The 27,614-nt window shown below is 38.7% G+C and overlaps 1 protein-coding gene across 4 annotated transcripts in view; it reads left to right on the top strand.

Moving 5' to 3' along the window:
• The window catches only part of CTNND2 (catenin delta 2), a 1,032,924-nt gene that overhangs the window by 39,691 nt on the left and 965,619 nt on the right, over positions 1-27,614 (top strand). Inside the window, exon 1 of one of the 4 annotated variants that reach the window (XM_037798888.1) lies at positions 14,444-14,539. The exons of the other annotated variants lie outside the window; for them this stretch is intronic. Within the exon in view, the coding sequence (XP_037654816.1) occupies positions 14,530-14,539 (10 nt within the window). The 5' untranslated portion in view covers positions 14,444-14,529. Of the gene's footprint in view, positions 1-14,443; positions 14,540-27,614 lie in introns of those variants that run through there. 4 annotated transcript variants of the gene reach the window in all.

Genomic DNA, 27,614 nt, shown 5'->3' with positions numbered 1-27,614 from the left:
TTTTAGAGATTTAACCTGATTGACTGTGATTCACATGATGATCTAACATGAGATTGGTAGTCTTATAAAATATAGCAATCATTCAAATTATATTGCCTTTTTTTCCCTTACTGTGCCAGTTCCTAAAATATATGATAAATAAAGGACTAGGGGAAACTAAGCCCTCCTGTTTCTGATAGTAACCCCACTAGGCTTAGCTTGTGGTAAGTGTAGATATTGAGGACAGAGTGGTTAATATAAAATTGCTATGGCACTGCTCTTTTGGGGTTTGCACTCTAATGGGGATACGGATGTCACTGTGTTAATGAATGAATGTCTGCTGCTGAGATGAAGGCTTAGTGGGAAAAAAGCAGGATGCTGGAGAGAGAATATTGGGACCCAAGCTTAGGTAGCATGAGGTGTGTGTCATTTACAGGGACAGACTTTGAAGTTGCTCTGAGGGTTGCACAGTAGTTATTGGTCCTAAGATTTGGGGATAGAGAGTAACAGGGAGAGCATTTGGGAAAGCTCTGGGAGGGGAGAGCTTGGACCCTGCCCTGAATTGAAAGAAGGCCAGTGGGAAGCAGAATGGTGATTGAAGTGGGCCTCTGGGTCCGTGGAGAGACCCAGGGAGGACCAGATCCTGCAGACAGGACCGGTCTTTGTTTTCTTCTAAGAACTAGGGATTTATTCTACCTACAATGATTTAATTATCATTGGGTCTGGTGATCATTAGGATGTACATTCATGAAAAGAGTTATTAATTATGATTGTCGTTGCTGTTGTCTGGTATATTTTGTCTTGTTTTGCTTTTTCAGACCTGTTACAATATGGAAGTTTGTATGCAGAATTTAATTCTTCAGAGATAACATGAATTATAATACATGGCATTGTGTGTTAAATATAATATGTATGGCACAAAAGTGAACTGCTGCTGCAGTCATTCATAGAAAAGGGACTTCGGTGTTAAAGAAAGGAAAGCTTCCATATAGGAATGGAGTGTGGACTGTATCTTAGCACAGTGTCCTGAAGGAGTTGTTGCAGGGCTTCAGTGTGGGGTTGGGGTCAGGCTGGATTCCAACGCCTGTTAACCTTACAGCCTTGGAGATGCCCTAACTCTTATCTGTAAGTCCCCTGTGAAATGGGGACCGTCATGGAACCTATGTCCTTGGGTTTGTAAAATAAATGAGATATATTTATGCAAAGTGTTTAACCCTGTGGCTGACATATTAGCTCTTGCTATTCGTGTTGATCTTACTGCTTTTGTTTTATTGCTAGTTGATTAAGTTGGTAACAAGAAGAGTGAACAGGCACAGAATAAGTCATGCTTTGGAGCTGGGAACGCATCCATGTAAATAGGTCAATAAGCTGGCACACTGGGTTCAGGTAGAGCAACATTAGTAGGTAAGATTAGAAAGAATAGGACAGATATTTTTCTTATATTTTATTTTACTGATATTTTATTGCCTGCGTTTAACCCTAAACTAACAACAGCAAATTTTGGGTTCACCCATTCAACAATTACTTCAAGTTCTACCTGCCATCCATCTATTGCAACATTGTGTGAAATCTTTATGTGTGCCTCTACTGAGATCACTTATAAGGAGATATTAAATAAAACCACCCAGATAACTACTTATTGTATTAATCAGAGTCCAGGTTGTTCTGGAAAATGCTTAACCAAACTTAGAGGGATGCAATGGGAGAAAAGAAGAGTAAGAAGCCAGGGTGAGCAATTATCCAAGGGTAGTTACTTAGTAAAATAGTACATAGCTGGGTGTGTGTCACATAGATTTCATTCTGTCACAATCATTTGGGAGAATTGGTTCAGCCACCACGTACAAACCATCCATAAGAATTCCTACACCTGCTGTTGAGCCTCTGTCCCCCTATTTCTGAGAAACCCATCATTTATATGTCTCCTATTAGAAAAGTTTCCTACCCCCTTCATTGTTACACTGACTATGAACAAACCTTTTTAGCCTTTTGTCGATCGTGGTTGGAAATTTGTGTTGAAATTGCAATTTATTACATCACGTATTCTTTCTTTTCTTCTAGGCATGTGGACTGTCTCAAAACACATACTAGAACAATCACACATAATTTCCCTTACATAGAGATAATATTTTTCTTTAACAGGCCAATAGCATGGGTCGTCAGCAATTAAATATGCACATTTGTAGCAGAGCACAAATTTATTAAATATGACACTAAGTGGGTTAACCCATCCTTAATGTGTACTGGCTCTTATGTTTAGCGACCCCAGAGACCACAGAAAGCCTTATGAATCAAGTGCTTTGCCTTATTCTGGGCCCTGAGGACAGGATTTGCATGTCTCATTGGAATGCAAGTGCAAAGGGTAGTCAGATTATATTACCCTCCTGCTTACCACCCTCCCGGCTGTCCTGTGGCACCAGGAAACACATGGTTACCATGTCCTGCCAGAACATAGCCCCACTGACAACTGTGCCCCAGCCACCCCTGCCATTCTCCTGGCCAGGCTCGTTCCTGCCTCAGGGCCATTGCATTGGCTGTGTGTTCTACCCCAAGCTGTCTTTGAAGAACTTTGTATCTTGATGTGCTGGTTCTTCCTTATCATTCCATCTCTGTTGAGAGGTTTCCTCCGCAGAAAGGCCAATGCCTATATCTGTTTCCTTACCCAAGGTTTAAATTAATCATGAAAGGGTAGAGAAAATTGAAATTCGAAAACCAGTGTTTCTTCTGTTGAAAGTGAACTTCAGAACTGGGAATCAAGCCCAGATGCTGTAGTGTAGGAATGGCTTTTAGGAGAGATATCTAATGAAGGACATGGCTTTTTAAAAATGCACATTCCTTGCAGAGGTGTTGGACTTCCTCACCTGGATTGTTGCTGATGTTCTCACAAACATTGGGGACTGACGGCTTGATGTGCTGAGCCCTCTGTCTTGGGGCTGGCCCCTGTGAAGCTTGTTGCTACAAACAGAGGCTAACCCTGCTTATAATTGTGCCTAAGAGTCTCCCTCTGAGTGCCTCTGTGTTGCTCAGATGTGGCCCTCTCTAACTAAGCCACCTTGGCAGGTGATCTCGCTGCCCTCCCCGCTACGGGACCTGAATCCAGGGGTGTAAATCTCCTTGGCAATGCAGGATATGACTCCCGGGGATGAATGTGGACCTGGCATCGTGGGATGAGAGCATCTTCTTGACCAAAAGGGGGATGCGAAATGAAATGAAATAAAGTTTCAGTGGCTGAGAGATTTCAAATGGAGTCAAGAGGTCACTCTGGTGGACATTCTTACACACTGTATAGATAACACTTTTCAGGTTTTAATATATTGGAATAGATAGAAGTAAATACCTGAAACTACTAAACTCCTACCCTGTAGCCTTGACTCTTGAAGACGATTGTATAACAATGTAGCTTACAAGGGGTGACTGTGTGATTGTGAAAAACCTGTGGATCGCACTCCCTTTATCCAGTGTATGTATGGATGAATAGAAAAATGGGGACAAAACCTAAATGAAAAATAGGGTGGGATGGGGGGGGTGATTTGGGTGTTCTTTTTTTATTTTTATTTTTTATTCTGATTCTGATTCTTTCTGGGGCAAGGAAAATGTTCAAAAATAGATTGGGGTGGTGAATGCACAACTATAAGATGGTACTATGAACAGTTGATTGTACACCATGGATGATTGTATGGTATGTGAATATACCTCAGTAAAACTGAATTTTAAAAAATGCACATTCTTAAATCAACTAATTGGATGCTGCTATGTCTTTACTCACTGACTAATTTCAGCTATGTATGTGGCTTGTTTGGAAATTTTATAAATTCAAGAATAAGTAGACTGTCTTAATACTAAAAAAGGATTTCAATAATCATGATTCCATGATTAGTTTGATGCTTTAAACTATTATGGATTTGGTTTTATTTCTTGTGCCAATAACTCACAAGAATATCGATGGAGAATTGACCTTACTCTTCACTGCTTTATCTAAGTTTATAAGGTTTATTACATACCATGTACATTTTGAAGGAAGACATATGTTTGGTCTTTTTTGCTTAAAGTCACTACCACCTGGTAATTCATCCTGCAGATCTAGTCTAGCATCGGTGACTGTGTTTTATATTTTTTTAACTTCCATTTCACCCCCGTCAGCTCTCTTTTCTGAAAAATCATCTGTCTTCCTGCCGCTAGCCTCGTTTCTCTCTAGACTCAAATTGCTGCTAAAGTATCATCCTGAGCCTGGGTTTGGTGGAAGAAAAAAGCCTTTCTCTAAAACCCTCAATAACTTTATATTGAGAATGTAATAAAGGTCAAACTTCTTGGTCTGACACTTAAATCCCAAATTATTTGTCCAGTCTCCTCTCCTACAACATGGCTTGTTATACCCTTTTCTCCCGCCACACCAGATGACTTGCTGTTTTGATCATTCCTGGCATATTTAACCTTCTAGAACTTTGTTCAGTTTCTGCTTAGTTGTGACAACATGAGCTAACTCAGGTTTGCATTTTTGTTAGTTTTTTTCCCAGTGCTGAATTCTGCATGATATTATACACTCCCAGAGGGCAGGGTCCATATTTTATTCTTTTTATCTCTCTCAATTGATAGCATCATGACTTGCAACATAGTTATTGTTGCAAATATTTGTGAATTGAGGATTTTGTGTCCTCCCATCCTCAATACACTTCCTTAATGAATACTGTATTTGTTCAATGTTTTCTAAAGATGTTTTCTTGCAATCAAACCTTATAAACTTAGATAAAGCAGTGAAGAGTAAGGTCAATTCTCCATCGATATTCTTTTATGCTCTCTCTGGAATTGATGGCTTATGACAGTGATTCCCAGACTTAGGCCTGATCACCATCTGTGCTCGTTTGAATGTATTATGTCCCCCAAATGCCATTATCTTTGATGTAATCTTGTTTGGACAGACTTACCAGTTTTGATTAGATTTCTTTGAGTGATTCTTTGGAGATGTGCCCCACCCAGCTGTGGGTGATGACTCTGATTGAATATTTCCATGGAGGCATGGCCCCCCCCATTTAGGGTGGACCTTGATCAGTCCATATAAATGAGCTGATGGGCAAAGGAAACTCAGTGCAGCTGTGAGTGATGTTTTGAAGAGGAGCTACAGCCAAGAGGGACACTTCGAAGAAAGCACAGGAGCTGCAGATGAGAGACAGTTTGAAGACGGCCGTTGAAAGCAGACTCTTGCTCCAGAGAAGCTAAGAGAGGACAGATACCCCAAGTGCAATTAAGAGTGACATTTTTGAGGAACTGCAGCCTAGAGAGGAATGTCCTGGGAGAGAGCCATTTTGAAACCAGAACTTTGCAGCAGACGCCAGCCACGTGCCTTCCCAGCTAACAGAGGTTTTCCGGACACCACTGGCCATCCTCCAGTGTAGGTACCCGATTGTTGATGCCTTACCTTGGACACTTTATGGCCTTAAGACTGTAACTCTGTAACCAAATAAACCCCCTTTATAAAAGCTGATCGATTTCTGGTGTTTTGCATTCCGGCAGCATTAGCAAACTAGAACACCATCGTTTTGGAGGGCTTGTCAAAACTCAGATTGATGCATCCCTGACCTGGGATTTCAGACTCGTGAGATTTGGGATGAGGCCTGAGAATGTGCTTGTCTAACAAGTTGCCAGTGATGTGGATGCTGCTGTTGTGGAAGCTCACTTAGGGAATCTTGAGATCAAGGTGACCAGGAATCACTGGATACTCTGCCCTGACATTATTGAGTTGGAACAAACGTATTCTGTGGATAATGTCATGGTTCAAGTGAAAATTGGCATCAAATTGTGTATGTTTCATACAGATCATTGGCTTCAGATTTTTTCTGATTCTCCATTCAACAGGAAGGTACTTACCAACTTCCTCTCTACTTGCCTTTACTTAAATGGTAGGGAAAATGCTTTAACCTGTTGAACGTTTCTTTTGTTCTGATTGCCCAAAAGATTTTCTGATGTACCTATATATATGTTTGAATTATCTCACAGTGGTAGCTTATTAAATCCTCATGATAAGTAAAAACCCACTATTTTTTAGATGGGGGAGAAGTTAGATAATTGGTCCAAGAATACGTACATGGTATTATGGGTTTGTATGGTGTCCCCTAAAAATATGTTTTTGAATTTTTAAACCCAGAACCTCAGAATGTGACCTTATTTGGAAATAGGATCGTTGCAGATGGAATGACCTAAGGTAAGATGAGGTCTACTGGAACAATATGACTGGTGTCCTTATAAGGAGAAGGGACACAGAGACGCACGGTAGATGGGCATGTGAAGACAGAGACAATCGAAGTGAGGCATCTATAAGCCAAGGACTACCAAGGATTGCCTAGAAACCACCAGGAGGTGGTGAAAAGTGACAAAATGCTGGGCAGGTTTTGAAGGTGGAGTCACCTGACGTACCTGATGGATTATGTGTTGGGTGGGAGAGAAAGATCTGAGTCAAGAATGACTCCCAAGGTTTTTGACTTGGGCAACTATGAAGGATGGGGTTGGCACCAAATGAGAAGGAGAAGCACGGCGAGAGATGGATAAGCTTAAGAGATCAGATTTGAGAGTTACTGTGTCTGTGCAGCTCCCCAATGTCAGAGTTGAGTGGGTAGATGTTTAGATGAGTCTGTATTTTGACTCAGAGGTCTAGGCTGGTGATAGGGGCTTGAGATTCATCAGCATATACATGATGTTTAAAACCACAAGACTGGATGAGATCACTGAAGGAATGAATGCAAAATAGAAGAGTTAGAATCACTAAACCTGGTGCACTGTTTGTGGGGCAGTCAGTGAAAGGAGGAAGCAGCAGAAAAGAATGGAAAAGGTTGTGCAGTGAAGTAGAAGGAGAACAAGCAGGGTATGCTGACCATGAAGCCAAGCGAAAATCATTCATCAAGAACCTACCTGTGATTACATGTGTCAAATGCTTAGATAAAGTAAGGTGGATAAAGTAAAGGAAGGCTGAGAATTGACCATGAGTTTAGCAGATGGATGATCACTGGGGACTTTGTGACAAAAGCAGTTTGAGTGGAATGATGGGGCCGAAAACCTAATAGGGTGAGTCTCAGGTAGAATGGGAGATTGTGGAGAGTTGGGGAGCAAGTCGGTAATTTGCAGAGGTTTATTCAGTTCCCAATTTTGAGAGGTTCTGATTCCATCACTTAAGTGTGAATGTGATTGGATTACTTGGGGGAGACTCAGAAAGAGAAGAAACCACTGTTAGTGAGACACAGAGAAATAGATAAGAAAGAGACACATAGAGAAAAGGAGAGGAGAGATGAGGCAGAATTTGACTTTCCATGAGAAGTCATGGGAGAATGTCAGCTGCTAAAGTACACAGGTTAGGGGGAAACCCATTTTCAAGTCAGTTTCCTGTTGGCTATTTGCAGCTGCTTCTTTCTTTCTGATGAATAATTCACTGGGTCTTCTCTGAATAAGTAATTCACATACATAGGTTTGGGCTCTCTGTTACGTTTATTTCCTGCTTATGTTTCACATTATACCATAAGCTATTTCTAAAGGGTCAATACAATTCCAAGATCCCGGAAAGATGGTTTTTAAACCACATTTAAACTCAAAGTTTGATATTTTAAACTGTAAATGTGTAGTATCTTTTCACCAGATATAGATTTTTGAAATTGGTACCATTTATCACTCCTGAGAATACATAGAGTGTCCTATGTCATGTTCTTCATCAGTGTTATCACTGCAGCCTCCTTTAAGGAAAGGGGGGAGCTGCCACTGATTCCTTTGGCATCTTTCTACGTACATAAATGTGTCTCATGTTTACTCAAATAAATTTTCTCACAGTATCTCTCTTAGTTCTCTTATCAGCTCTTGGCATTTGTTCTTTACTGCCATTGGTAGAAAAATAATTATTTAGAGTTGTGTTGTTCAAGTTTTGACTATCATTGATTGAATAATATATAATATTATTATATATTTCTTAAGAAGGCACTTTTAGAAATCTCCTTTGGAACTTTTATGATCAATCATCTTTAACAATAACACATGGCTTTACTCGGAGCATTTTGAGGTCGATTGCTGTGTGACATTCTTGGGGCTGAGCACAGGCCCATGGCCCATGGTGGGCAATGACAAATATGACAAAAATAAATGAAAGCTAAAGAATTAAAAGGTAGGGAAAGGAGAAATAAACAAGGAATACTGCTGGATGCACCTAAGGAGGTAGATATAAGCTATAGATATGATATAAGAGATATATATAAGATATATCTTATATATAGGATATATAAGCTAATTCTAAATGTGTAGAGGGAGAGCAGGAGGAGTTTGGAAGGAAAGGAAAGCTTGTTGCTGATTCAGGGTAGGAGGAGAAAATAAATCGAGCCTGGTTCACTAGGAATCTTACTCAAAATATTTTACTTGTCTTTTCTGGAAAACATGGAGTACACTCAGCTGCCCTTTGTCCTAACCATTTTGTCTACCACTGATTAAAACATAAATACCTTTGATGGCCAGCTTGTTGAATGACAAGGCTTAGACTTCTGGGTTTACTTTCACCACCAGCACGCTACGAAGCATACTGTGTTTACCAAAATCAAAAATGGAATTATCCATTGCCAAAATGGTGACTTGGCAGCAGCATACAAGGCCAAGCAAACTCCCAGAAATATAAACATTATTACTAGCTGATTCAAAACTATCAGCAGAATACAGCACTCCTTATGAGAAGTTCAGTGAATTTAAAAATGAGCCTCACCAAACAGGTCCTGTGTCAATTAACAAAGAGGGCTAAAGCCAATTGTCCCTGATGACAGGCGAAGGAGCCAGCCAATTACAGTCAGGCCCCAGAGTTGAGCCCAGAAATTACTTTACGGAATAATTAGAGCTGGGAGAACAGAGGTGTGGTCAAGAAGCACCATTTCTCTGAATCATACTGTTTAAAGATGTTTCTTTTCCTGAAAGGTAGAGGCTATGCCGAGACCTTTTTTGATGGGGTTTAAATATTATATTAAAAGAAATCCATTCTATGAGAAACCACATACATGGATAATCTGTAGTATTTTATCTTTACAGGTGCATTTTCACTGGTAAATGTGGAAGCTTGAGGTATTTATTTACTTTTTCAATGTCATATATTTGAACTATGTTTAAGGAAGTTTGTCTCAGGTGGTACAAATGATTACATAAATTTCAAGTGGAAATGTTTGCTTTCCATAAATGAGATACACATATATGTGAGTAAAATACAACCCTTCATCCTGTGACCTAGTTATTGTTATCTTTACTAGTGGTTAGTAGCAGAGTGGACTTGAAATCCATGAAAAAAAGAATTCCAATTATTTTTAGGAAAAAAAATACATTTTTGCTTAAAAAATATTTGCCTTCTTTTTCATTCCCCAATTGAATTTCTTCTATCAACATGAATGAATCATTGTGTTAAGAGTATGTAGTAGGACTAATATTAGGATTCATAAAGGATCTTGGTTGTTTGGTATAAATAGTGCAGATGAGTCCATTCCACCTATAAAAATGAGAAGTTAATTATTGGTAACTATATTATTGCCAATCTGTCACCTTAAAATTTAGTATCTAGGGAATAGTTGTTTATTCAAAACAAAATATGTTCTTCACTTTTAATTTGCCACAAAATTTAACTCCATTAAATTTTGTGTTTATTTCCCTGAAATTTTCAGCAAAGTGGAGTGAAACAACTTTCTATGTAGATGTTCTCATTCCTTTGAACTCAACACATAAATCAGAGCTCTATGTTTGCACGTTAGCTCATCTTCGTTCTTGTATTCCCTTCCCCTCTGCCTGCTTGGCATATTTGAAAGCTTATATGTAATAGTCAGGCTGCTGGAGGAAAAGAGATTTGACACCTGAACTAGATTTCCTTTTACTAACCCTGCAAGGCTCACGGTTTTCTGACAGCCATTCTGAATTGCTGGCCCTGGACAAAATGTGTCCCTGTAATCATAGATTTATTTTTTTTTCCCTCTGATTTCCAGAGTACCAGTCTGGACATAAGATTGTCCTTCCTTGGGGAACTTTACCAAAGGCTTCCCCCTCCCACCCCGACCCCAGCAAATCTCTGGAAGCTCCAGTCCGAGTTCTGAGACGTGCAGACAGTCTTGCTAACGAGAGAGTGAATACGTAACTCCCCGGTCTGGGATACACAACTCCCTACCTATTATCAACCCCTTCTGTGCTTCAGGGTGTGTCGCTGTGTTTCTGGGTATTCAGGGCCAGGCTTCTGACTAGCTGGGACTCTTGAACATCATACAAAGTCAATTTGAACTGGATTAATGGAAATATGGAATGATTGACTCATGTGAGCAAAAATTCCAAGTCTCTGGCTAGTCTCAGGCACACCCAGGGCCCGGTGATCCTGCTGATGATGGCTATCTCTCTCTCCTTCCATCTCTTACTTCTTTCCTCTTCATTTAACTTCATTTCCAGGCAGGCTCTTCACTTGCAGTGGCAGCATGCCAATGGGACCCCCAGGTTTATATTCCAGGAGTCTAGCAACTCCTAGGCAAAGGTTGTGCATTTTCGCAAGGGTTCCAGAAGACTCAAGGAATTGTCTACTTGGCACAGCTTAGATCTTATAGGGACCATCTTGACCAAAAGGAAGAAATATTCTGCCAGGGCAGAGGTGGGGGAGGATTCAGTAACATGACAAGCAACCACATGTACTGCTTATGGAGACATAAATATGGAAGCCACTGGAATAGAAGCTTTGTGTGTTGAAGAGACAGCCTCGGGACAGAGTGCAGAGCCCAGCATGGCCTGGCCAAGACATTTCAGTGCTCACTGACCAGATAGTGGAGGGTACATTGGCAAAGAAGGAGAAACCGGGACCAGAGAGGAAGCAGGAGGAAATCCAGTGGGATGGGGTGTGTCCCTAAAGCCCAAAGGGAGAATATTTCAAAGGGAACATTTTGGGGACATCTAAAGCTGCTAAGGTGAGGGGGTGGAGAGGATTAAAATATGTCTATTAGGTTAAGTATCTGGGTGCTGATGGCTAAGTGGCCTGGGGGGAAGCCAGATGGAGTAGGCCGAGCAGTAGTTGTGCTGCGTTTGTATCCGTTTTTATAATCACTTTAGTGCAGTTGTGTTCACTGTAGGCTGACACGGAAAGAACAAGGATGGGCTTAGGACGGCCATGAAGTATTTATGCAAAGTGAAGTTCAAATGATTTATTTTATAATGATGTTTGTGTTTATTTTGTAATTTTAAAATGTATAATTGTATCACTGTTGTCAAGTAAAAGAGTTTTAATTAGTTCTATCTTTGCCCATGCTTAGGTAACATTACTATAAACTTAATTTAAAACAGAATGGCCTTATTTTTTTTAACTTTTTATTTTGAAATACTTTCATATTTACAAGACAGTTACAAAAATAATACAACTCATACAGAGAGCCCCAACATACCCCTAGCCTCCTGCCCCTGATACCCAGAACCCCCAGTTATAATATTTTGACACATTTGCTGTGTCATTCTGTCATCTATCCATCTAGCCAGCTATCTGTCTGTCTGTCATTCAATCCATTTTCTGAACATTTGAGTGTAGGTTGTGTATCTCATGTTCCTTGAATACTGCCATGTACATATTCACTTACGTAACCACCTGAGGTGCAGTTATCAAGTTCAAGAAATTTAACGTGATGCAAAGCTTATTAGTCTGTGTACATTTTATCATATATACCAAGAATGTAGTTTTGAGCCTTTTTCCTCCCTTGTCAGATCCTGTCTGGGATCACTTATTACATTTGTCATTGTCTCTTTCTTTGCTCTCGCTTTTTTTTTTTTTTTTATTAAATTCAGTTTTATTGAAATACATTCACACACCATACAATCATCCATGATATACAATCCACTGTCCACAGTATGATAACATAGTTATGCGTTCGTCACCACAATCTATCTCTGAACATTTTCCTTACATCAGAAAGAACCAGAACAAGAATAAAAAATAAAAGTGAAAAAAGAACACCCAAATCATCCCCCCATCCCACCCCATTTGTCCTTTAGTTTTTATCCCCATTCCTCCACTCATCCATACACTAGATAAAGGGGGTGTGATCCACAAGGTCTTCACAATCACACTGTCACCCCTTGTAATCTACATTATTATATAATTGTCTTCAGGAGTCCAGACTGCTGGGTTGGAGTTTGGTAGTTTCAGGTATTTACTTCTAGCTATTCCAATACATTAAAGCCTAAGAGGTGTTATCTATATAGTGCATAAGAATGTCCACCAGAGTGACCTCTCGACTCCATTTGGAATCTCTCAGCCACTGAAACTATTTCGTCTCATTTTGCATCCCCCTTTTGGTCAAGAAGATACTCTCAGTCCCACGATGCCGGGTCCACATTCATCCCCGGGAGTCATACTCTGCGTTGCCAGGGAGATTTACACCCCTGGGAGTCGGGTCCCACGTAGGGGGGAGGGCATCTCGCTCTCTTTTTTAATTGTGGGAACATATATATAACATAAACATTCCCTTCTTAATCACTCCCAAGCATCCCATTCAATGGGATTGATCATATTCACAATAGGACCATACCCTCACTACCTTCCAACACTACAACTTTCCCATCTCCCCGAACAGAAACTCTACCCCTATTAGGCATTAACTCTCTATTCCCCCTGCCCCTTGCCCCTGGTAAGCTGTACTTTGATTTCTGCATCAATGAACTTGCATATTCTCCAATATTTTCTTTGTAGTTACTATGGGGCTTAAATTTAACATCCTAAATTTATAACAATCTTGTTTGCTTTGATACCAACTTAACTTCAATAGTATGTATGAACTGTGTTCCTATACCCCACCATCACCTCACCTTTATGTAGTTCTTGTCACAAATTACATATTTATACATTATGAGTTGCAAATCACTTATTTATCATTAAATTTTATGCATGTTCCATTTAGATCCTACAGGAAGTAAAAAGTGGTGTTACAAGCCAAAAAATATAATTGTTAGTGGCATTTATGTTTACCCATTCTGTTACCTTTACAAAAGATCTTTATTTCTTTGTAAGACTGCAATTTATTGTCTATTTTCCTTTCTTTTCAATCTGGAGAACTCTATTTGCCACCTCTTGTAGGGCTTAATCTCTCCCTCATTTTGGAAAGTTGTTTTTTCTGGTTATTAGAATTCTTGGTTGGCATGTTTTTTGTTTTGTTTTGCTTTGTTTTGTTTTTGCCTTCAGCACTTTAAATATGTCATCCACTGCCTTCTTGCCTTCATGGTTTCTGATGAGAAATTGCCACTTAATTGTTTTGAGATTCCCTTATACATAACATGACACGTTGTCTCTTACAGCTTTCAGAATTCTCTCCTTATCTTTGGCATTTGACAATTTGATTATAATATGCTGCCTGGGTGAGTCTATTTGGGTTTATTCTGTTTGCAGTTTTTTAAGCATCTTGATGTGCATATTCATGTCTTTTGTTAAATATGGGAAGTATTCAGCTATCATTTCTTTGACTATCTTCTCTACCCCTTTCTCTGTTTCTTCTCCTTCTGGGACTCCCACATTGCATATACTGGTGTGCTTGATGGTGTCCCACAGGTTGCTCAAGCTCTGTTCACTTTCATTCATTATTTCTTCTTTCTACGCCTCAAATGGAATGATTTTAATTGCTTTATCTTCAACTTTACTGATTCTTTTTCTGCCGGCTCCAGTCTGCTGTTGAACCCCACTCTAGGCAATTTTTAATTTCTGTTACTATGACTTTCAGCTCTGTTTGGTTTCCTTTTTATAATTTCCATCTCTTTATTGATAATCTGTTGTGTTCACCTGTCATTTTCATGATTTTCTCTAGTTCTATGTCCATATTTTCCTTTATTTCTTTGAGCATATTTAGGACCACAATTTTTCTAAAAAGTCTTGTCTGGCATGCCCGAGGTCTGGTCCTCCTCACTGAAGGTTTCTAGAGCTTTAATCTCCCTTGCCTGGGCCATTACTTCTGGTTTCTTGTAAGTTTTGTAATCTTTCATTGAAACCTGGACAATTTTGATAGTTTATTGTGTTGTCAGTGGAATTTAGAACCCGAGTCATCTATTCCTTAAGTCTGTGTTCAGCTAGTGTTATGATAGAGCTTTCCCTGAATGCTAGAAGCTAACACACACACACACACACACACACACACACACACACACACGCACACACACACGCACACACAACATCTCAGTCTTTGCAGATGGACCTGTGCAAGTGCTCTCCTTCAGGTCTTATCCATACAGTGAGTTTAGAGAATAGGTCAACTCCAAAGTCTGGGGGCCTTCCTCATCTGTTCTGCACATGCATCTTGTCTTGAGCATGCACTGGTGGCCCTAAGATTTCCCTCATTGACCCAGTTACAAATGTACCCTTTTTCCTAGGGAACAGTTTCCTCGTGGTCCCGGGCACTGCACTGTGTGTCCTACAGCCACCAGTCCCTTGCTCCAGGCAACACAGCTTGATGGCTTCCCCACAGTGTTCTGTAGGAGGGCCCTGGGAGCTGCCTTCTGCACCCAGAACGAGTGCTGGGATGGCGAGTCCCTCGGGCCACCACCAGAGTGGGACAGACATCCATGCTCCCAGGTATGTGCAGGAGGGTTATTCTGCTTCATCTGGAACCAGGACCAAGGATCTGCACTGGAAGCAGATCTGTGCTGAGCTGAGATGTGGGGAAGGGGCCAGCCAGGGTGCCCCAAGATCCTACTGCTTTTAAAAGAGCCTTTTCCGTGATTTGGCACGTGCCCTCTTACTGCAGTCCTTTAGCTCTGGAGCATTGAGAAAGGTTTCTGTCAGTTCTTGCTGTTGTTCAAAGCTTCTGTGGGGGTATGGAGCCCTGAAACCTCTCCTTCCACCATCCTGATTGGGCAGGGCCTCCATATTGTTTTAGATGAGGGTATGTTTTTTCTCCCAGAGAACTTAGCAGTGTTTCAAGAGCATATCAATTTGGTAAAAATTTGATTGTTCATTGTTGACCAAAAGAAATTAAAAGTAGTAAGAATGGAGGGCACAGTTTTACTTTGCACAGGATAAAATTTGTGAAAATTATGTGTGAAACTATAGAAAAATTCTCATAATATAAGAATCTCAGATTCTTATTGGTATCTTACAAGGTATAAAGATTAGTGTTAAACATTTCTAACAGAATTCCATACAATGGTCAGTTTTTAACCTAATTACTTTTGTCATTGACAGATTTTCTGTATGCCACTTGAGAATGTAATCAACAAGTAATTCATCAAGTCAGTGGCTGGTATATGTTTGCATAGTTAAGCTTTTTATTTAAAAATTTCAGTATCTACTTCCACATCATTTCTAATCATCTCTTAAAAACGCGACAACTTTTCCATCTGCACAGCATGAGGTAAAATAAATGATAAATAGTTTTTTGAAATGTTGAAAATGTCATTGTACTTATATAGCATATTTCTAGTTTCTTGACTAGGATTTCTTTTTTTGTGTGCCTTTTTGAGTTTCCTGGCTGCTACAACAAATACCATACAGTTGGTTAAACAGCAGGAGTTTATTGGCTCACAGTTTCAGAGGCTCAAAAGCTTTCCTCCTACATTTGGGATCTTCTGGCTGACCTGCAATCTTTGGGGTTTCTTAGCTTTTCCATCATGTGGCGATGCATGTGGTGACACCTTCTCTTTTCTGCCCTCTGATGACTTCCAACGTCTCCTCCTGTGGCTCCTCTTTCTGTGTCAATTTGCTTTGCTTTATGAGGACTTCAGCCCTATTGGATTAAGGCCTACTCTCACTCATTCAGTTTGGGCATCTTAACTAATAACATCTTCAGAAGTCCTGTTTACAAATGGGTTCACACCTACAGACCAGTGGTGGGGACCTCAACATGCCTTTTGTGGGGAACATGGTTCAATCCCCAATACCAACATGCAGTTAAAAAAAAATCAACAAATTTTCAAAGTTGAAGTGATACAGAAGCAATTGCATTTTATACTTATTTCTGGTTTGATCATTTTCATTTTTAATGTTTTATTATGCAGGTTCACTAATTTGCTCTTGCATTTTGAATTATACCTCTCTGTATGAGCCATTCATTCATTCAACAAATTGTGATGGTTTGTGGCCATAACGTGCCGTGTTCTATTTTACGTACTGGGGATATGGCAAGGCACAAGTTAAAGCTCCTTTTCCATAGTGCTTATATTTCAGATGTCCTACTTTAGTTGATAAATTTATACTTTTTTGAAACGTAGCCTTGATATAACATATTATGGATATAAACATTAAATCTGGTGGTGATCATCCCTGGAAAATAATTTCTAAGCTGTGATGTACTATGGACTTTATTCAAATGTAAACTTTGCATTATTTGTTTATAAATATCAAGCCATAGGTTGTCTTGGCCACCATGGAGTGGACAAGAGGTATTCATTCATTCAACAGATATTTATGAGGTAACTAGTAGATGTCAGCACTGTGCTTGGGATGAGTGATAAGGCAGTTAAAAAAAAAAAAAAGACACGGTAAGTCCCTGATTTTACAACACTGGATAGCAGGTCATATTCATAATGGTGAGAAGATAAATGTTGAAGTCCCTGGCTATTTCACCTGTAAAAGTCAGCGACATAAAGTTGCTTACCATTTTGAAACTGCCCTCCTAACACAGCTGTGGCTTCCTTGTCAGTGCTCAGCTGAAGAGCCACCAGAGAGTCAGGGCTATTTCTATGTCACATCAGGTGACAACAGTCAGGGCTCCTGTTATAAAAACAGCAGCTTCTTGATCATCCATTCAGATACTGGATAACTTGTTACCTTCCACCTTTACTCACAGTGGACCTGTAATGTACAAATTCCACTCAGACACTTCCTATGAAGCTTGATTAAAGACACTAATAAAACTCACCAGTTATGGGCTTTAAAAGGAACAAAACGGTTTCTTCAGATGAATTATAGGAATTAATAAGAAACATTACCTAGTTATTGAGATAAGAAGTCTATCAATTATTCAGTTAGCCGACAACATGTATACATGACATCTTTAAAAGAATTCAGAATAAGGTAAACAACAGGTGCTCCTTGAATCCATTAGTTCTATAATTAAAAATAAGATGGTATGGTTAGTTCTAGGCTTTGCTACTTTAAGCTATAACAGATTTCCCAATTTTCAGAATGAGTGAATTGATTATAGGGAATCTACAAATATGAATCCTAACTTTCTTCAGGAGTTGCATTATTAGACTTCAAAATTTGGCCAGGAAAGTTGTGTGTATGCATTTCAGTCTATCCATTTCTTACTTAAGAGTACTTGTAAGGAATTCAAGACAGATGGCTTTATAAATTTTAAAAAGTCTTTGCGGAGCCATTATACAGCCTCCTTAGCAATATGTATTTTTTAAACTATTTTCATGAGGATGTTCATTCTTAAATGTCACCTAGGTTTTATTTGGCTAAATAAGGTCTTTATCTGATTAAATGGGAAGTCCCTTTTTCCTATTCTATTTACATAGACATACAGAACATGGAATGTTAGAATCAGAAGGAATCATGTACTACAGTGAAAGCCCTCATTAACTAAGGTGCAAACTAATATCTCAAAAACATGTTGAGCACAATGAGAATTTGGACTCAAATTGAGTTCTTTTGACTCTAAATCTTAATCTCAAAGACAGCATTCCACCACATTAGGGTACAGATAATTCCATAATTTGAAGATAGATGAAATTCTCTTGTAAGTTTCTCTGTGCTAGATCAAATAACATAATATTTTATTTTCCCTATAAAAATCTGATATTATTAAAGAACAGCAAACAACCCACCCCTCAAAAATACTTTATTTTAGATTTTATTGATCCAAATAAGGTCAAAGAGTCCACCTCTCATGAACATGACTACTTAGCATTTTTAATGAGCATTTGAAGATGAGCTACATAAAACGAGTGAAATATGAACCACAAGATTGTAGATTTAACTTGGGATAAAGATAAGATAGTTTTCTTTGATATTATCTTCGATATCAAGTGGCGAGATAGACATATCTTGCTAAACTCTGCTGTCAGTCTTAAGTGTATTTTGTTGGTTTATGGACAGGGGAAGGGCTTTTTTTGCTTGTTTGTTTGTTTGTTTTCTTGTTTTTCTTTCTCCTCTAATCCCAAAGCATGCTGCTTGCTAAGCTGGACAGCCTCAATGAGGCAATTTTTTTTTTTTTTAAAAGATGATCTATAATTTATCTTTGAGGATGTTTAGCAAGACTAAGTGGCATCTTCAGCAAAATATTTATCTGCAAGCATAATGTCAGTTCATCTGATCTAGCAGTTGCCTGCCTCGACTTACAGCAGTCATTCTCTAAAGAGAAAACAAAATGAGTTGTTCCAATTCTTCTCTGGAGGAAAAGGTAGAGTGCACTGGCAACTTATTCAGAAGTCATTGCGTTTTGATAGGTAGTTGGGTTTTCTTGTTTCATTTTCCTTGTCATATTTTCAAATTATTTCATAAGACAAGAAATGAAAACATTCATAAATCTCACATTCATTGATGCATATGACACTCCCTACTGACTGTTTTTGGAAAACAAGAGAATATTCTTTACCAGCCCCTGATGTTATAACAATATTAGGGCCTGATTCTAATCCTTGTCTCCAGACTGAGCTGGGTTAATACTTCTTGCAAACCACAGAGCTCCACCAATTTGAAAAGAACAACAATAGCTGCCTCTGGTTGTCCCTAAAGAAACACTATCCAAAAGAAATAACAGCCACGTGTCCAGTGGCTACCGTACTGTATATCATGGCTCTGAACTAAACATCCCCAGTGCCTTTGAAGGTTCTTGCTAGGTTTAGAGGTTGGAGGTTGTCCACTGCTCAGGTCTAACTGATCTGTGTCTTGTTACTGTGTGGTGCTCCTGCAATATAGGAGTGGTCTTTCTAGGCTAATGTTGAGTGGCACCTGCCCAAACTAGGTGACAAATGTGGAAAGTGCTTCCCAAACTTTAATGTGCATGCTAATCACCTGGACATCTTGTTAAAATGCAGAGTCTGATTCTGTAGGTCTGCCATGGGAATGACATTCTGTAGTTCTAACTAGCTCTCAGATGTTACTGCTACAGCTGATGCAGGGACCACATTTTAAGTCATGAGAGCCTAGGATGACTGTTTTTAAAAGGGTGTCACTTATTATTGATTAGCTCATCTTGTACTCATTGCTAAAACTACTCAGGAGATTGTGGGAGATGGATTAATGACCCCCCAAAATACGTGTTCACGTTCTAACCCCCTGGTCCTGTGGGCGTGAAATCATTTATAAATAGGGTCTCTGAAGATGCTACTAAGATGAAGCCAGGCTGACTCAGGGCCTTCATCTGGTATGACAAGAGTCCATGTAATCAAGGGAAATTTGGACACGGGACTCCAAGTCATAGGAGGTTGCCATTTGTTAGAGGCAGAGCTGAGTGCCAGCAAGCCACCACCAGAATGCTACAGACTGGGAGAAGGCATGGCCTACTGGCACTTTGATGTTGGACTTCTAACCTCCAAACTGTGAGCCAATAAATTCCTGTTATTTAAGCCAGCCAGTTTGTAGTATTTTGTTAGAGCAGCCCTGGCAGACAGAGATTTCTCTCCATTTGTGTTGATGCCAACCCTTGGCTTTTCATGTTATTTTTGTACAGATGGTTTTCTAAACCCTAGTATAGAATTTTGCATTTGTTACTGATACATCTTGCTAGATTCAGCCCATAAAACTGGGCTTGAGAGGTCACTGTGGATTCTGGTTCCTCAGTCCTATTCGTAAGTCCCTCTGGCTTTAGGTGGTCCCTCCATCTGGATAAGCTTTGCTCAGTATAATCCTTTATGTCATCAAAAAGAGGGATGGGAGTAGGGGATGGGGACAGGATAGGGCCTGGGATAGAGCCCTCTCATGTGTCACTGGAAATTGTCTTCTGCATTAAAATTGAGTCACTAATTGGTATTTTCAGAATATAAGAATTTGAGCAGTAAGTGATTTACCAAATTAAATCTCCTGGTCAACAAAATTAGCCAGTGTGGGATCTTGACAGATTCCTTACTGATGTTCAAAATATTGCATCTATTGCATTAAAATTTGTAATAAACAACCTTTTCAGATGGAAAAGAAGAGAACAGACATTCACCTCTATTTTCAGGGGGTGGCGGGAAAAGGCAGTAATTCAAAAGGAACATAATAAATATAATGACAGAGTGATAGTGTTGGCTCCACTCTTCAGAAGAGATATTAGAGTAAACTCTTTATTGTAGGGCTTCCTTTGGAATAACAGGTCTCAGAATCATAGACCCTCAGAGTTTGAAGGTCCATTGGGTGCCGTCTAGTGGCATCCCTAATTTTACAGGTCAGGAAAGTTGGTGTCTTTGTTTCCTAGAGCTGCTGTGCTGAAGTACCACAAACTAGTGGCTTAACACAACAGACATTTATTGTCTCACTGTTCTGGAGACTAGATGTCTGAAATCAAGGTGTCAGCAGGGCCATGTTCACTCGGAAACCTGTAGGGGAGAATCCTCCCTTGTCTCTTCCTAGCTTCTCTTGGTTTTCGGCATTCCTTGGCCTTCCTTGGCTGCAGCTGTGGCACTTCAGTCTTTATCTCCACTGGCACACGGCCTCCTCTTTCTGTGTTCTTCTCCCTTTCTTATAAATACACTGTTCATATTGGTTTAAAGGTCCACCCTATTCCAGCATGACTTTGTCTTAACTAATTCCATCTGCAATGACCCTATTTCCAAATAAGTTCATGTTCAGAGGTTATAGGGGTGAGGACTCCAGTTTGCCTTTTTGGGGCACACAACTCAACCCAAAGCACTTGGACCTAAAGAGGTTACATGATTTGTCTAGGACAGTTCGCCAGTTTTTGGAAAAGTTAATGTGCCACCTCTGCTCAACTGTAACCAATCCAGAGAGGTGTTCCGTGCCGCAGCGCCCCCCACTTCCCATTGCCCTGCTTCATTTTTCCTTCTAGGATTCACTGCTAGCTGTTTTTATGGTCTGTTTGTACTTTCTTTATATTCTGTGTGTTTCACCCTGTAGAATGTAAGCTGCAAGGGAATAGTGCTCTTGATTTTTTATCTCGGTGCCTTTTGGCACAGAGGCTGCCATGGAGCGAGGGTCAGTAAATACATTCACTAACTTAATAAACTTAAGGCTTATCCTTAGTGTTTGGTAGTCCACGTTTTTATAAGTTTAGTTAATTTTTTAACTGAAGTGACTTATGAGGGGCATTGGGGAGAATGCCTCAGCAAGCTTGTTTTGTTTTGATTATCTGGAATATTAATTGCTGAGCTGGGACTTAGATGTCTATAAGGCTTGTTGTGATGCTGAACTTTTAGAAAGGGCTGGAAGGGGAGAAAATGTATTTCTTAAATGGACTAGTGAAAAATGAAAGGGTGAATCTTGTACATTATAGGGTTAATTTGCTTTTTTTCCGTTGTTGGTTTGTAATGAGATATTAAAGTGATTACCCAAGCATTTGTAGAAAATTGGGGAACCTTGTACATTGGGTTTCTGAGCTCTAAAATAGAGATGATATCATTGAACTTGCAGGGTTGTGGTAAGAATTCAAAGAAATGATGTATCCCAAGCATCCAATATGGTATCTGAAACATGGCAGGAGCAGAAATAATTTTTTATATTACTACCATAAATATGAAAATTTATTTATTTAGATATTCTATGTACTAAATTTCTCATTATGCTGAGAATATATTTAAAAAATTTTTTCAGTGGCTGCCTGTTAGGATAGGAAGGCAGATTTAAAATTAGAGTTCCTCTGTTAGTTAAATCCAGAGAAGTCAGGACACATGTACAGAATTTGAGTATTTCCTTTATCTACATTATTTACATAATTTACCAATATTATCTCCTTTCAGTCCTATCATTTTCCTGCCTACATCCCATCAAAAATAAAACTCTGGATGCTAAATATGGAAACTTTTTACCATATAGAGCATGGGTTCCTAATCACATGCTCCCATGTATATATTCACGCATGCATACACTCAAGATTCTTAATTAATGTGAAGTGATGCAGAATTATTTTGGTGGGTCTAGTTTGCTGCATCAGAATCCATCCATGCAGGCTTTCAACATTGAAACCAAAATCACAGAGAATTGGCGTCTACACACTTAATGTTCATTTCCTTGAAAAATATAAAGCAAATAGAGCATACTTACTGTCTTTATTACTTAGATCACTAGCTTCATGTTTCTTCAGATGCAGTTCATAGTGAATAAATAAGATCATTCAGTACCTTGAGGTAATTAATTTTGAGGGACACACATCCTTTCATAGTACAGCTTTAAAAGTATCTTTAATTTGTGGTGGTAAACAATGAATATTTAATACAGAAATTTTTTTTTCTCTTAAGGCAATTTCATTGAAAGATTTTATATTGATCCAATTTGTGTTTAGGAAAGACATACATCATGTATTTTGGGTTATTTCTTTTTACAAGTTGTTCAGAGTTCTGTTTGCCTCAGAAGAGGACTTAACACAGGCTATGATATTTTCCTACTTATGCAAAATACTTCAGTGACAAACTTTAAAAATAGGAAAAAGTCAGATTTTGTGGTGAATAACTTTCTCTGTAGAGATTAATTAAAACAGAAGACTTGAATTTAGACTTCAGAGAATGATACTTACAGTTAAAATGCCTCTTTGTGGCAGTTTAAAAACATGTCCATAAATTTAATTATCCTTCCTTTGAGTATAGCCTGACTTTAGTGAGTTGGTTCTAATGAATATGATGCAATAGACTCGTGCAAGCCTTGACTAGGTCGTAAAGAGCTGCATTACTTCCCCCTGGGCAAGTGCTCACTCGTGTTTTCACCCCCCTCTCTGTTTCTCTGGGTACACCCTTCTTTGGAAACCCCAGCCTGCATGTGTCCTGGGGACACCTCTTAGAGAGACTACATAGTGAGAGAGAGCTTCCCAAGGAGCCCCAGGTATACCAGTCCCCAGATTTTGGTGTCTTCCCATCCTATCAGACATGTGAGATGTCTCTAGTCCAGGCCAGTTTTGATCCAGCTGCATGCAAGATGCTGATGATCTCCATTTGGCTGAGCCCAGGTGACCAACCTCTGGAACTGTGATAGATAGCAGTAATAAACACTTGCAATTATTTTATGCCTCTTAATCTGGGATAGTTTTTTACACAGCAATAGGCTACTGCAACACTCTACTCTCTGAAGGGCTCTCATGATGAACCTGAGTTTGGCGATCAACAAGTCAAGAAGCAATTCAGAACTGGGATGTGGTCTCAGCCCCACCCTTTCATGACTATTAACAGACTAATTGATTGTTGGAAAGAATGGACATAAGTTCTCTAGGTGACTTGGTTTTCACCATAATATCAAATCCTTTTTACACTTTAATATTTAAATATCCTCCTCTGATGTAAGTTAATAATTTAAAATTGTACCATTCAACCACCTTATTTCCATAACACTAATTGAATCATTTGGTTATACTTCTATAACTTCTGCAAGTTGGAGTAAGACTAAATTATCTTTATATCCTTGCTGTTGTATTTCATCAAATCTAAGAAATTTTGATTGTAAGTTGCACCATGATGTTAGGTGCTAATATGAAAAAAAATACTGAAAAATAATTTTAATATTATTGTAGGTTTTGATTTTGAGCAGGATACAATATCAAAGACATAAAAATATGGGGAAAAGTATGTCTTATGTGGATGCAATATAATACCTAATATTGATACTCTTTCGTATTCAAAAACAATGAATTTAGGGTAAGTCTCAGGGAATGTGGCATTATGTGAGTGAACCATATATGGATCTGTTCTTTATTCTAAAATGTAGACCCTAAGTAATTGGTTACTCAAAGATGAATCTTTCTGTGGCATCTGAATCCTATTACCCAAACTTTCCACAGCATTGGCTTTCAAACATCCATGTATATCAAAATCCTTACCTGGAGAGCTAATCAATCATATAGAGGCCCAGGCTCATTTATGTAAGAGATGGTCCGGCTCTCAGTATTTTTACCAAATTTCTCAGATGACTCTGATACTCACCAAAGTTTGGGAACAACTATTCTGAAATATCCAATTTTTCTGGTAGATAAAATTGGAAATAAATGTGGTTGGTGTGAATGGAATCCTTGAAGGACAACTAGATGAATAAAAAAATATGGAGTTCAAGGAAAGGAGCTCCAAGAGGTATAAGTAAATCCCAGTAAATTTTAATGTTTGGAGGAAGCCAAAGTCCTGAAATTAAGAGAATTGGGAAATTCAGTTTAGGGGGAAAGGCGCATATATGATATGTAGGACTCCATATGGAATGTTGGGAAGGATAGGTTCTCTAGGAAGCATAGGAAGGAGAGAAAGGACAAAGAATGTGTTTGGTGTTGCTAGAACATGAGCCATGCGTCTTATTGTCTTGCATGGAGAGAGCCTGGAATCAGGGACACCAGTCACATGGGCTGGTGGTGCTCCATGCTGCTGGTAATGACAGCTTGTATGAGGGTAGCAGCTATTGGAATGGAGAAGGGTATAGGGGCTGGAAATATGTTTGGGGGTTATTAGGACCCCAAATTGTCAACATTATTTTCTCACTCCAGAGCATGTTCTAGCTGAAAAAAGATTTAAGAGCCTTTTAAGCTGGAAAGAAAATCAAATCTCTTTTCCAAAGTATCTGATTTGTCCCCAAAGATACCCATACTGAGAAAGGTCTACTGGAAAAGCTGAGAAACACTTAGATCTGGTTTCTTAAAATCCAACACCTAAGGCAGTGGTTTAACTGTCCAGCTATGAATTGAGATTCTAGATTGACACTCTTAGTGTGACCAGTCTTCCCTGCCCTTGAATCATGTGGCTTTGCCAATCCTGTTCCTCAAATATTGAGCGTGAAATAATGTCCTCACTGTATATGTAAAAATTTAAAAAGTATTTTAACTCACACTATCACATTTAATTTTCAAACAGTCCTTCAATGTTGAGTAAGATAAGGTTCATAGTCTTACTTTGATTTGCTGAAGCCATGCATATAGTAAAATGTAAATTGAAGATCTGATCCAAGATATTTAGATTAAAATTCTTTATTCTTTCCTTTTCTCACCAGGTTTTTTATCCTATGAAATAGAGGTCTAATAAATATTGGAATCATGATATCATAATGCTTTTTATCTGAAAGAGAAACTATAGATATGTAGCTCCTTTTTAGTACTTTAGAACTAGGAAACTTGACACTCTAAAAAGTGAAATGGTTTAACTAAAAATCAAAAAAAAACAAGACGTTAACAAAGAGCATATCTACTGCTCATTCCTGATCATTCTGTGAATTGAGATCCTCTTCCATTCTGATGTCCTGATAATTAAGCACCCTGCCAATTCCATTTATTACTGCTCGTCACCTTTCCCAGAACTTCCCTGCACCGACTTGTGGCTTTGGTCACAGACTCCTGGTGGCAAAGCCTATTTTTTTCCTTGCACTTATTTCTTCCTATTCCCCTGCAATATGGAAGCAGAAATAGCATAGTTAAATTGTAAACTCTTTTGTGAGTTTTCTATTGCAAATTACCATTGCTAATATACCTACTCTTTTAGAGCTAAATACAGTTTAACAGAAAAATATGTTATTTTTAAAAAATCCATTGTAGGACTTTAAATTTTGTGGTTTTGTGAATTTTTTAGCAAATTAGTGTATTTTTTTAATCCACCATGTAATAAGAGATAATGTTATCTCCTCTTTCAGATGCAGAAAATTTCTGCATTTCCAAAATGTTGCTCTTGGGGCGTTTTGTCCTCTCTTAGCTGCAGATCCTCTTCAAAATGTCACTCTCAGTTGCTCTCAGCTCTCTGTGTGTTCTTCCAAGTCCTCGTGGCTGTAACAAGCTTGTTCCTTCTGTCTGAGCTTATATAGGGCTCTACTAAACTAATCGGTGCCCATGCCGGATGGGCAGGGCCACACCTCCATGGAAATTATCCAGAGTTATCATCTACAGTTGGGTGGGTTGCATCTCCATGGAAACACTTAAGCAAAGAATTATAATCTAATCAACACTAATACATCTGCCCACACAAGACTGCATCAAAGATAATGGCGTTTTGGGGGACATAATACATTCAAACTGGCACACTTGAATTTTTAAAATTCTATGTTTGTTTAGTAGAAATATAATTTGCAGGTGAATATTATTTCCTTTGGCAATTTGCTCTCCTTTAGTGGCATTATCTCCTTTTTCAAAATCAAAGCAGATCAGACTTTACAGAATCTTAGTGTCATGAAATCTAGAGCCAATATGAGCTAAAATGTCCATATGCTCACATCTTCATCACCAGGCTCTCTGTTTAGCTAAGTAGTAGCTATCAAAGACTAATATGTGGGCCTTCTTTTCTCAATATTTCCAAAAAACCACATTCTCCACCCGACAGATGTTTGCTCTTAGAATCTATGGTAGCCATAATCATTTTAGCACTTTCTTCTAGTCTCCAATGCTTTTCTAAGTTCTCCTTTATAAATTATATTTTAAAAAGTTTTAATTGATAAAACCTTTTGATTCATTCTTGATATCATCTAATAAAGACAGAGGGATTATTTGTTGATTTAAAATTGGATGGAATCTGTTAATATTTGGAAACTAAACAACACACATCTAAATAATCCATGGGTCAAAGAGGGAGGCTCAATGGGAGATAAAAAATACATTGAATTGAATGAAAATGAAAATAAAACTTATCTGCTTTTGTGACACAACTAAATTGGTGCTGAGAGGGAAATTTATAGATCAAAATGTGTACATTAGAAAAGAAGAAAAGTCTCAAATCAGAAATCCATGCTCCCACCTGAAGAACTAGAATATAAGGGTGGGAAGAGGGAATAAACCAAAAGCAAACAGAAAGGATTAAATAATAACAATGAGAGCAGAAATCAATGAAATTGAAAAGACACAAAAATAATAAAGCAAAATTGACAAAAGAAAGAGCTGGTTCTTTGGAAAGATCAATAAAATTGACAAACCTCTGTGTGACAGAGAAAAAAGAGAGAAAACGCAAATTACCAGTATGAGGGGAAAATGGGATATCATTATAGACCATGCAGACATCAAAAGAATACTACAAACAATGCCATACACATAAATTTGACAATTTAGATGAAATGGAGCAATCCCTCAAAAAACACCATCTCCCAGCATTCACTCAAGATGAAATAATAACCCGAATCACTCCTACAAATATTAAGGAAATTGAATTCATAGTTAAAAAACCTTCGAAGAAAATGGAACACTACCTAACTCATTTTATGAAGCTAACATCAATCTAATACCAAAACCAGGCAAAGATGCTACAAAAAAGGAAAACTACCAGCCCATCTCCCTAATGAATATAGATGCAAAAATCCTCAACAAAATACTTGCAAATCGAATCCAAAGACACATTAAAAAAATCATACACGATGACCAAGTGGGGTTTATTCCAGGCATGCAAGGATGGTTCAACATAAGAAAATCAATCAATGTATTACAACACATTAACAAGTCAAAAGGGAAAAATCAATTGATCATCTCAATAGATGCTGAAAAAGCATTTGACAAAATCCAACATCCGTTTTTGATAAAAACACTTCAAAAGGTAGGAATTGAAGGAAACTTCCTCAACATGATAAAGAGCATATATGAAAAACCCACAGCCAGCATAGTACTCAATGGTGAGAGACT

The sequence above is a fragment of the Choloepus didactylus genome, chromosome 11 (assembly GCF_015220235.1).
Source record: "Choloepus didactylus isolate mChoDid1 chromosome 11, mChoDid1.pri, whole genome shotgun sequence".
Taxonomy (NCBI): Eukaryota; Metazoa; Chordata; class Mammalia; order Pilosa; family Megalonychidae; genus Choloepus; species Choloepus didactylus.
The sequence above is the reverse complement of the archived record's forward strand: the minus strand, read 5'-3'. Positions and strand labels throughout refer to the sequence as shown.